Consider the following 12240-nt stretch of genomic DNA (forward strand, 5'->3'; position numbering starts at 1 on the left):
GTCAGGGGTTCGAACCTTTTTGGTTGCAGCTTTTCATTATTTATTTATCTAGTTTTACTTCAAATAATCAATAGTTTTAATCATTTGCCTCAACCAGGAGGGTAGGATAAGCACAGGATTTCTACTTTTTTGAACAGACTAACTTGCAGTGTGGAACACAAATATGTGGCTGCTCAGCGCCAAAGCCCACCCGCCGAGAGGCTTCATATTTATGTACTGTCGGTGTGAAGTGGTTGAATTTCTATATACACTGGGAGGCAACTTACTCACCCCAGGATGGAGGGTCAGGCATAGGATGCCATCAGCTTTCCTCTTCTGGCTGGTGGCCTCTGGCTTTAAACTTCCCGCACACACATTCCCGGGGAGTGTGGGCGGGAGAGACACAGGAGGAGAGGGGCGAGAGGAGGAGCAGATTAGTTCTCTATACTCCTGTACATTAGGGTGACCAGATGTCCCCGGTTTCAGGGGACAGTCCCCGGATTCAGGACACTGCCCCCGGACCAATTCTGTCCCCGGTTTTGTCCCTGGATTTGACTTCAATTTTCAAAGACGGTCAGTGCAGAATAAAAAAAATAATCTGAATTACACACCCCCGCTCCTACTAGCTAAGGGGGGTGTATTTTTTCCATTATCTGTGTCCTTTCTGATGATGATGTGCTGGATCGGAGCGGATGGACTATTTCTTCAGTTTCCGGGACATGCCCATTCAGCTCCGCTCACATGTTCTTCTGCCTTGGCTCAAATCCTGGCCAGTCATCTGCCCTATTATCTTCTTGCCTTCCCGGCAGAGTCAATTTCCTCCGCTCCCCACCCAGTAGTAGCCGGGGCCCGGAGAGTGAGACCTGAGAGGCTGTGAGGCCAGTGGAGGTGGCAACGGGCAGAGAGAGGCAGCTGAGCTCAGCTGACGATGTCCAGCAGCAGGAATAGAGGGAAAGCAGATCCAATCATGGGGCTGCCAGTGCCTTCAAGCCTTCAACACGGGTGTGCTTTGGGGGTGTCTGTGAATAGACCACATTGCACTGTGCCTCATAAGTGGTCATAAGTTAACAAAATCAGCACCCAGCAGCCATGTTATGTGGCACACTGTGACAGAGCCATGATAGAGTGCCTGCTGCCTGTGAGTTATCATAATGCTGATGATCTTAACCAGTTTCCAATCGCCTGATAGCAGATTTACTGCTATAGGTTGGTCGTGCTGCGCAGGATCACTTATATACGTGATCCTGCATTTCTGGGTATCAGAGCCAATCAGCAGATCCAGTGGACTCGCCTAGTGGTCTGCCTATGTAAACAAGGCAGTTTGCCAGTCTGTCAGTATGGAAGACATTGATCCTGTGTTCCTGCAAAGCAGGTTCAGGAATCTATGTCTTCTCTTAGTAAAGGCACCCCCCCACAGTGAGAAAATATTTGTTAGGCCCACATTTAACCCATTGATTGCCCTAGTTGTTATCCCCTTCTGAGCCAGTGTCATTAGTACAGTGACGGTACATATTTTTAGCACTGATCACTGTATTAGTGTCACTGGTTCCCACAAAGTGTCAAAAGTGTCACTAATGCCGCGTACACACGAGCGGAATGTCAGACAGAAAAAGTCCGACAGAGTCTTTTCATCGGATATTCCGATCGTGTGTGGCCCTCATCTGACTTTTTTTTTTTTCGAAAATTCTGACGGACCTAGAAATAGAACATGTTCTAAATATTTCCAATGGAATCAGTTCCTATCAGGAGAACTGATCGTCTGTATGCTGTTACAACGGACCAAAAACAACGCATGCTCTGAAGCAAGTATGAGACTGGAGCTATTGGCTACTGGCTATTGAACTTCCTTTTTCTAGTCCTGCCATATGTGTTGTACGTCACCGCATTCTAGACGGTCGGACTTTGGTGTGATCACGTGTAGGCAAGACAGTTTCAGTGGAACTTCATCGGAACTCTGTCGGAAAAACCTTCGGAGTTTATTCCAACGGGAAAACCGGTCGTGTGTATGCAGAACTAGTGTCAGATTTGTCCATAGCAATATCGCAGTCCCGCTATGAGTTGCTGATTGCTGCCATTACTAGTAAAAAAAAAAGTATGTCCCCGGATTTCATTTTAAAAATATGGTCACCTTACTGTACGTGTGGAGGGAGGAAGAGGAACTGTCATCAATGGCTCTGAGGCTGAGCTGTGTGTGAGAGAGACACTTAGCTCAGCCCTGCAGCTAAGACACAGGCACTACTGTATAGTTGGAGGTGAGCATTGGGCATGATCTGTGTTAGTCCTGTCCGGACTGCAATCGCCGCTTACCTCCTTCTGTGTGGCCCAGTGCGCGCAGCCCTGGCCCACCAGGCAAATTCCTGGTCTGCTCTATGGCCAGTCTGGGCCTGCTCGTGTGTTAGCAAACCTAATTTATATGGAATAAAAAAGGCAAGAACATAGTGTTCTTAATTTCTAAAAGGTTTTATTGAGATAAGCAGGTTTTTCACCTGGTTGGTGGAGGTGCACAGGTCATGTGAACAAGTGAAGGTAGTGGAGCACTAATTATGCTTTTTTGGTTCTTCACTGTATTTCTTTAGCTTTTTTGTAATAATTTTTTTAAATAATAATTAAAGTAGGCGTTCACCCTAAAACCAAAATCTCGAAATCTACTTGCATCTTCAATCTAAGACTAACCTACCAAGCCCTGTAAAGAAAAAATATATACATACCTTTTCTGCAGCCGCTCCAGACTGAGCTGTCAGTGGCCGCTTTAGTGTGTGAGAATGTGCAGAGGAGGCAGCCAAATGCAGAAACCCCATAGTAACTCTAGCACCCTCTAGTCTGCTAGAGTAGGTAATTTTAGGATTTTTGTTAGTGTAGGCAAAAAGTTTTGGCTTGGCTGGCAGCCAAGTCTGTGTTTGAATCTGGGTCGGATGTGTGATCCAGAGAGACTAGTATGACTCAGCAGGCAGCATCTCTTGTACCTCCCCCTACTTCTTGAACTTGTGAGAAACTTCCAGAAGAATGGGAGGGAGGTTAGGAGGAGCTGCCTGGAGTATTCATGAGGGCTCTGACCAATCCCCAATGGATGGGTTGGCGGGGGGGGATGATCTCAGGCCTGAAGGGATCCTCTGACTACCCAAAGAAGAATCCTTTCCAGTGGGAAGGGAGCAGGTTTGAGGACAGCAGGAGCCAGTGAGTACATCTGGGAGATCTCCAGGGAGAAGACAACCAGAAGGACTGAGATGACTGGGGAGAGCAGTCTGATATGGTTGCAGAGTCAGTCTGGGTGGACTGTGGAAGATTATCCAGGAGGGCTAGTAAAAGGGGCAGCTGCAGCCAAGTGGGCTGGCAGTGTCTGAAGAGGTGGCTGCTGTGCGGCCCAGTCATCGACAGACCATGGACTGGCCCACCAGGCAAATGCCCAGTCCCTTGAATTTACATTAAAAATGTTTTTGCCATATTTTTATGTATTTTATCCAGTGTACTGAACATATTTTCCTCTTTTCCTGCCATAGCGGCCACTAAAGAGCCACTAAATGCATTGATGGTGTTTTAACCTGTTTTTGTGATCAATAAATACTGACTTTCCTGAAGAAACTTGAAACTTGATTTGGAAGTACCTTTATATTGAATGGGCAAAGGGAAGAGCTTGATAGGCTAATAGAGACCAGTAAATCTGTCAACATCCCAAATACTGTAGCTATTATTAAGAAACTTAACCCCAAGAGGTACTTTAAAGACAGATAGGGGAAGGGTAGGAGAAAAAAGCATAATATTAGTAAAAAAATATAACAAAAGTTTATAGGTTACAATGAATAAAATGTTCCCAAAATGGGGGATGTATGTACTAGAAAAAGATCCCAACATAATTTGACAAATGCAACAAAGCACTCTGATCAAGAGGTATGATGGAGCACCAAACCGGCCTACTGGGAGTGAGAGGCCACCAGGATTGCCAAGGTGTTCACAGCTTGACCCGAACTCAATGCGTTTCGGAAATATTATATAATTTTCCTTCCTCAGGGGAGAGGATGAGGTGCAATTTGTCTACAAAAGTAATCATCATGGGTATGAATAGCAAATGTATTTTAGTAGTGTGTTCCAGTAGCATATCCAGACAGGCTAAACATATCAAAGGTAGGTGCGTCCAAAAGAGACCAGCTCCATGCAACTTACGAGGACCGTAACAAGTAGGATATGAGTATGTTACCTCTACTGCATAGGGAGGGTGGGCAAATTGGGGAGAGATGTCTAATTGCCTGGTCTGGAGCTGATGGGTGCTTTGTTGTATATATGTCAAATTATGTTGTGATATTTTTTGTACATATGTCCCCATTTTGAGTACATTTTATTCATTGGAACCAATAAACTTTTGTTATATTTTTTACTAATATTATGCTTCTTACTCCTACCCTTCCCCTATCTGTCTTTAAAGTCCCTCTTGAGGTTAAATGTCTTTATAGTTTATATTGAATGGGTGCCTCTGCTGTCCTTGGTTGACCTTGACATTGGTTTACAAGGGCTACATCCTTTTTAACATTGTTCATTAGATCTGATTGTAACCTAGCGCAGTGCAAGAATGTCCAGAAAACACTGGAATGCTTCGAGTGCGACCATCCACACTCTGCGTAGAGAAAGTCATAGACTCCTTATGTGCTAGCATATATTTCTTAACTTTAGGATGGGCATCTAGCAATCTTATGAAAATTAGTATTTGCTTACTACACATTTTGCCATCCTGAATTCTGGCCTTAGAAGGATCTCTGACTTTGTATCCCTCTTTTTCTCTTTGTCTCTGCTCATCGTGAGCACCACTGGCTCATCCAGTAATGTTAATTGTGCCTAAACAGTCCCCGGGAAAATATTCTGCCTTGAATTCATCCTTGGAAATAGCAATGTGCTTACTAGAATGTAACTGTGTCCAAAGCCTCATAGCTGTATATCTGCAGTGTGAAATAATTGAATATTATTTTATAATTTAATAAAATGACTGCTAGTCTCACCAGATTTGGTAAGGTCACTACTGTACTACTCACTCTTCTTCCTGGAGAGCAAGTCTTACCAGAAGACCTGCAGTGTAAGGATGTCCCCGCTTTTTCTTCACTCATTCTGTGGATCTGTGCTTTCTGAATCTATCCTGCTGATTCTTAAATATTATACCACCAGTTATCAGATCATCGGTCATGAGCGGGTGGCCAGCTTGTAGCATGGTGCAGTCTATTTCCTCCACTGCAGGAGGAGCTCATCTGCAGCGGCAATGCAGGTGGAGGAGGAAGTAAAGAGGAACCTAGTTGCTCTATGATGTCCTTGGTCACAAAGAGGCAATATCCAATTAAATGCTGATGTCCGATATGACTTTGATGGTCATCTTGGGTCAAGCAGAGTCTATTTAAGACCCTGGCTCCTGGGTTTGGCAAGCATTTCACATGTGGCTAGAGTATGGACAGGTCACCTATCTATCAGAGACAGTGCTTGGTGTTGGGGAGTGGTTCCAAACCAGTAGGGAAAGTTCAGGGACATGGCATCCTTTCTGGAAAACAGATGCTGTCTGCATACCTGATACCTACTGCTACTAATCAACGCTGTGCATCCTGTGAGTATCCTGTGAGTACCCCTGTTTGGGTTGTCTTCCTGTTGGGCTTGTACATTACTGAACTTCAATTTCAGTACAGTTCTGTTTTTTGCAAGCGGAATCTGCGTGTTTACTGCCGCTGCACTATTCTGCACCTACCCACAAGCTTTGAGATAAGTAAGAAAATCACTACTCTATGACCAGGATGACCACCTCCTTACAAAGATACAGCACACAAAAAAAACGCTAGGTAAATCAGTAATAGGGGAAACAATTTTCTGAAGTGAGTATATAGGAAATACTGCTGGATAGGGATAAGATTTGGATTCACCTGAACATATATTTAAAGGATTGGAATTTGATATGACAAAGTGCAATGAGAGAAAAATGTGTTTGCCCATGGGAACATACATTGTACTTCACCCTAGTTGCAATTCTCCTTCTTTTCTCAATATAGAATATGGGATTGATTAAATAGTGTCCACTTAGGAAATATCAAGAACTTGTATTTATTTCAATCAACTAAGCATGTGCTCACAAAAAGCCTGTTTTTTTTTTGTTTTTATAATGCTTGCCCATGATTGGATATTTTGAGTGAACACAGTTTCTCATTATTTATTATCATTTATCATTTATTTTTTCCAAGTGAACAGCTTCTTCTCCTCTAGTAAATCAACCCTTATATGTGCTCTGGTGTATGGTCAAGTGCACAAAATTAAAAGTAATTTAAAGACAACCCTTTCATCAGATTTAGAACCAGAGAAAATGCATAAGAACGCACGTATTTATTAATGAAGTTCAAAAACAATATGCTTCTCTAAGATAAGCCATTATCTATACAAGTGTGCATGTAAACCAAAATAAAAGAGCAGCACACCACAGTAACTAAAGAAGAAAAGATAGTTTGAAGAAGAACTCCAGGCAGTTAAAACATACCCCATTTAGCCAATGTATGCGTTCATTAAAATGTAAAATGCTATATAATCAGATTTTTTTTACAATAATTTTCAACATAGTAGACATCAAACTGAGTCTGGGTGGATATATTTTATGAGCCAATCAGACAGAGTGCATGGCACTGAGAGCTGTAAGGAAATTTAGATATAGGAAAAGTACACAGAGAGGATATTAACAGCGTGATGAAGTTGAGTAATTGTGTGAAGTTTTGGGATAAAAACATTTAGCTGTATGCTTGGAGTTCTGAATTAAAGTAGAACTCCAGCACAGACTGTCTTTTTTAAGTTTTGGCTGAAGTGTGGGTGAGTTCCATCACACTATTGTTGTTGTTTCTGCACTGGGGAGATTTATCCGAATTTCCTGTTCTGGACAACAACACAGCCTAGACACAAATGAGGGGAAACTGCATCAAAAGGACACAGTTATCAAAAAGGACATAACCAAGGTTTTACCCATTCCCCACTCTGTAAAAATTAGTAGCCTGGTAAAAAATAAAAACAGTTTTTGCTGCATTATATACCGTCAATCTAGAGATTTAGCCTACAGTACATTTTTTTTCATTCTAATAAATATCCTCATACTTTATATGAGCCCATGTTGTCCTCGACCCACCACAGCCGGTGACAGTGCAATGAAAGGAGAAGTCGCACAGTTGTAAAGTACAGGCATACCCCACTTTTAAGTACACAATGGTGTTTATTTACTAAAGCTGGAAAGTGCAAAATCATGCTCACTTCTGCATAGAAACCAATGAGCTTCCAGGTTTTATTGCCAAAGCTTACTTGAACAAGCCAAGGTTAGAAGCTCATTGGTTTCTATGCAGAAGTGAGCCTGATTTTGCACTTTTCAGCTTTAGTAAATAAACCCCATTGTGTACTTAAAAGTGGGGTATGCCTGTAATCTCTCTGTCACTCTGCTTTCTCTTCCTACCAACATGCTTCTTGTCAGCACATGAACAGCTTGGCCCCTTGTCCTGATACTTCCTGCAATCTTTTTTTGTCTTTTATACCTGCCTAAAGTTCAGCTTTAGGTTTATTTTAGGGTAACTAACGCATAAATTATACATGAATAAGAACATTTTTGTGGAGCATGTAAACATTACTGTTAAAAAATAACCAACAATAGAACACTGCAAAACCAGAAAAAGGACAATCCAGGTGAAGTGGCACTGTTAAATTCTTCGTGATCATCCCAAGAATCATCAGTCTTACAAAAAACACATTCTGTACCACATACATCGCATATGTCAGCTGACTTCAAATTATATGTTCTTGAGGCAGAGCTACCTAAAAAGAAAAGAAACAATAGCAATACAATGACATTTATAGGGAACAGGATAGTTGCTAATGTTTTTATGTTCTTATAGTATGATTTTCAATTTATATTACGCAAAAAATTAATTGTGTGGTGAAACTTCACAGTTTCCTGCGAATGTTACATTTAACTTTTGTCAAACTGGTCAAATTTGGGGGAAATCCAAGATCGAAACCAAATGTGTGTCACTTCAATTTAAATAAAAATACAGTATTCAATAATAGCTTTATTACTTACCTAATGCTAACCTTTGATAAAAGTTTAATAAATCACAATGCTATACACTTTAGTAAAATCTTAAAATCAAGAAAAACTCAGCCATTTTAGGGCCCAATTTTCACTCCAAAACCTCAATACATTCCAGATTCGTACAAACAAAAGCTGTGCGAGTTCTAACAGTTAAAGAGATACTAAAGTCTCAATTTTTTTTCTTTAAAAATAACAAACATGTTATACTTGCCTGCTCTGTGTAGTTGGTTTTGCACAGGGAAGCCCAGATTCTCCTCTTCTCGGATCTCTTTCTGGAGTTACTTGCTTACTATGGGGGCACCCGAGCTGAGCTGCTGCTCTGTGTGTCCATTTAGACACAGAGCTGCGGTTCAGCCCTGCCCTCCTCTCTCCTTATTGGCTCACTGGCTTTGATTGACAGCAGCTGGAGCCAATAGTGTCGTGCTGCCATCTCAGCCAATGAGGAGGGAGTCCCAGGCAGATGGGCTCAGGTAAGTTTTAGGGGAGCTGAGGGGGGCTGCTGCACACAGAAGGTCTTTTTCATCTTAATGCATAGAATGCACTAGGATAAAAAACCTTCTGACTTTAGAACCGCATTAATTTTCTTAAAATGGAAGTCTGGTCAAAATCAAGTCTTCAATCTGCTTCCGTCCTCAATCTAATCCCTATACTAACTATCCTGTTAAAGGAAAGATGTGTATACTTATCCAATCTAAGGCCGCTCCAGTTACGTGATTTCCTGTAGTGGCCAACTTTAGGGGAGAGGAAAAAGCTGCAGAACCTGGGCGGTGACGTCACCAGAGACTTACTATAGGGCATTTGTTGTCTGTTTTCCCTCGTCTCCCCTGAAGCCTGCTCTGGGACCCGATCACATGACTGCACCGGAGCACCCTAAGATTAGGTAAGCATACACATCTTTCTTTTACAGAGTAGTTAGTAAAAGACTTAGAATGGGGGAGGGGGCCTATTTAAGCTTAGTTAAGCTGCTTGTTTTTTTGCTGGTAGTTGTGAGGACTTTGTAACCGCCTGTTACCCATTAATAAAGCCGTTTTAACATCTGTGAGATTTAAAATGGGGAGTTTTTGAAGGACTCATTCCACTCAGCAGAATGTGTTTTAGGGCTTTTTGCCCACTTTTATTCATCCAAACATCAAAGTTACAGAGTTTTGCCTGCACAGAGGTTGTTTAGCATAACAATAAACATCTGTCATCCTCCTTACAAATTTTTTTGCACAACTATAAAGGATAGAGCTGCCTCACCCTCATCTATTCAGTATATATAAAAAGAGAAAGCACGCACGCACAAGTCCTTGAAAACAGGAAGTCATTCTTACTCATGATAAATACAAAATACAAAAAAATAAATACAAAAATAAATAACTAATAACATATACACTCACTGGCCACTTTATTAGGTACACCTGTTCAATTGCTTGGTAATACTCTTGGGGGAACGGTTCGGCCTGAGCATGAGTTTGGGCCAAATATCTGCCTGTTCAGCAGTTTACTGAACACCCAAATTTGCAGGGTATTCGCTGGATGTTCGTCCCAGAAGCGCAGCAGAGTGCATTCTGTGCCCTGATTGGGCAAAACGTTGCTTAATCAAGGCACAATGTAAGCTGGCTGTTAAGGAGCAGGGATGGGAAGCTGAGCGCTGCATCCTTAACCACATGCCAACCAGCTCCTGTAGGTATACATTGGCAGAATAGCACGGCTGGGCAAAGTGACGTACCCGTACGTTACCTTGAATTTCCCATCGTGCATGCGCACACCAGCCGCAAGTTCCGTCACCGTGCCTGTGGGACCCAATGTCTGCGGAGATACCTGCGATCATGTCACAGAGCTGAAGAATGGGGAGATGCCAATGTAAACAAAGCATCTCCCTGTTCTGCCTAGTGACAGGACACCGATCGTCTGCTCCCTGTCACCGGGAGCAGTGATCAGTGTTGTGTCACTGCTAGCCCATCCCCCAGACAGTTAGAAACATGCCCCAGGACACACTTAATCCCTCCCCGCCCCCTAGTGGTTAACCCCTTCACTGCCAGTGACATATTTACAGTAATCAATGCAATTTTATAGCATTGATCACTGTATTAATGCCAATGGTCCCAAAAATGTGTTAAAAAGTGTGTCCGCCATAATGTCGCCATAATGTCGCAGTCACAATAAAAATCGCTGATCGTCACCATTACTAGTAAAAAAAAAAATTATTAATAAAAATGCCATAAATATATCCCCTATTTTGTAGACGCTATAACTTTTGCGCAAACCAATCAATAAACGCTTATTGCGATTTTTTTTTACCAAAAATATGTCGAAGAATACATATCGGCCTAAACTGAGGGAAAAAATGTTTTTTAATATATTTTTTGGGGATATTTATTATAGCAAAAAAATAAATAAAAATAATAATGAATAATGCATTTTATTTTTTATATTGCTCTTTTTTTGTTTATAGTGCAAAAAATAAAAACTGCAGAGATGATCAAATACCACCAAAAGAAAGCTCTATTTGTGGGAAAAAAAGGATGTCAAATCGCAAAAAGTGCTCTGGTAAGAAAGGGGGTAAATCCTTCCGGGGCTGAAGTGGTTAATAACCAAGTGGGGTTTCCCCACTGACAGCTAAATAAAAAAATTTAAAAAACCGCAGCGAGCCCCCCCCCCCTCGCCAAATGTCTACAACCTGGGGGGTGGGGGGAAATTTTCAGAAACTTGTCTCCTGTCACTTTTTGGTGAATGGGTAGGGGTACAGTGTACCCGACACTCATTCACATAGGGGAGCTGGGATCCTCCTTGTTAAAGGGGACTTCTGGGTTCTAATAAGTCCCCCACCCACAGACCACCATAACCACCAGCCACGGTTGTGGGGATGATGCCCATGTCACTCGTCCCCCCCTTTCCTGACCTGCCAGGCTGCATGCCCGGATATGGGTCTGGTGTCTGGTATGGATTTTGGAGGGGGACCTCACGTCATTTTTTTAAGCCCTCAGTTTAGGGAACAAATACAGCAAAAGATACAGAGAGCAAACTACATTACAAAACTACAAAACTGGCCTAAGCTGGGACAATCAACGCCAAACACTCGGATACCATATCTTGGGTCCTGAAGGTTATCACAATTATTGAATTTCCTCCATTCATTGCTACTGCAACTTAATTTTCTAAACCACTCACACAATTTGAAAAGGAATGTGAACAACAGGAACCACTCAGGCCTACAGCCTCTATTATGTAACTTAATAATCCAACCCACAATTTTATTCCTCCTTACCTCGAAAAGTGTGAAGCAGATCTTCAGCACCAACTGACTTCTGAACAAGATGCTTTATTATGCTCACAAAACATCCATGTGCACAAAATATCAGGAACCGAGTTTCAAGATACTTACCCAGTGATATAGGACACCACAAACGTTACATGCTATGTTTCCAGTAAACTCTGACTTATGTTGGACTTACAACAAGGCGCCAGGCACTTCCTTACATACCTTTTGGACCTGCCCCTCCCTCCAATCCTCCAAAACATACAAGAGATCTGTTCTTCCACACTTAATTAATGCAAAATATGAGTTGTATCCCACAACATTGGAACAATCACCTGTCCATTCAATAGCTGTGCCTCAGGTAAATGAAACTGAGTTTATGGAAAGCCTCACTGCTTTAGAGGTACACCTGGTAAGTTTCAAAGAACGTGGTTCTACTGGAATGAGTTCTCATCCACTCCTGAGAGTCCTGAATATAAATCCTTTCTATGCAATGACTCCAGAAGGGACGCGACAGATCCCTTCCAGGTATTTTTATACTTTTCTTAATGAGAACTAATTGGTGTACTAATGCCATATCAATACTGTGATGTGACCTCTTATTAAAGAGGTTATTCATTGAGGTTTGTTCATTGTCTGTTAGCAGGTATGGTGAATTGTAAGCTGAATGTTTGGGTTTTGACATGTTCCACCACAAAGCAGAGGCAACATAGTCAAGGGTACAAGGCCAGGCTTTGAATAAATTATGAACCAGCTGCTAATAACAGGAAAAGATTCAGGTGACCGAAGATGACCAGGTATCTGTGTGCAGGCAGCAGAGACAAACTAAATATAAAGCCACATGTCGCTAACAGTCAGGAACAGCAGCAGGAATGTGCTCTATCTATGCTAAATGGTAAAAAAGAGAACATGGAGTTGGCCCAAATGCTTCAGGTCTGAAAAGCGA

The 12240-nt window shown here is 42.1% G+C and overlaps 1 protein-coding gene across 1 annotated transcript in view; it reads right to left on the reverse strand.

Annotated features, from left to right (window-relative positions):
• Positions 1 to 7342: 7342 nt before the first annotated feature.
• Positions 7343 to 12240, reverse strand: part of LOC143988097 (CD109 antigen-like) — a 169851-nt gene continuing 164953 nt past the window's right edge. The window contains exon 33 of the mRNA XM_077487380.1: positions 7343 to 7776. Within this exon, the coding sequence (XP_077343506.1) occupies positions 7595 to 7776 (182 nt within the window). The 3' untranslated portion in view covers positions 7343 to 7594. The remainder of the gene's footprint in view (positions 7777 to 12240) is intronic.

The sequence above is a fragment of the Lithobates pipiens genome, unplaced genomic scaffold (assembly GCF_037356315.1).
Source record: "Lithobates pipiens isolate NorthernLeopardFrog02 unplaced genomic scaffold, aLitPip1_a1.2 Scaffold_18, whole genome shotgun sequence".
Taxonomy (NCBI): Eukaryota; Metazoa; Chordata; class Amphibia; order Anura; family Ranidae; genus Lithobates; species Lithobates pipiens.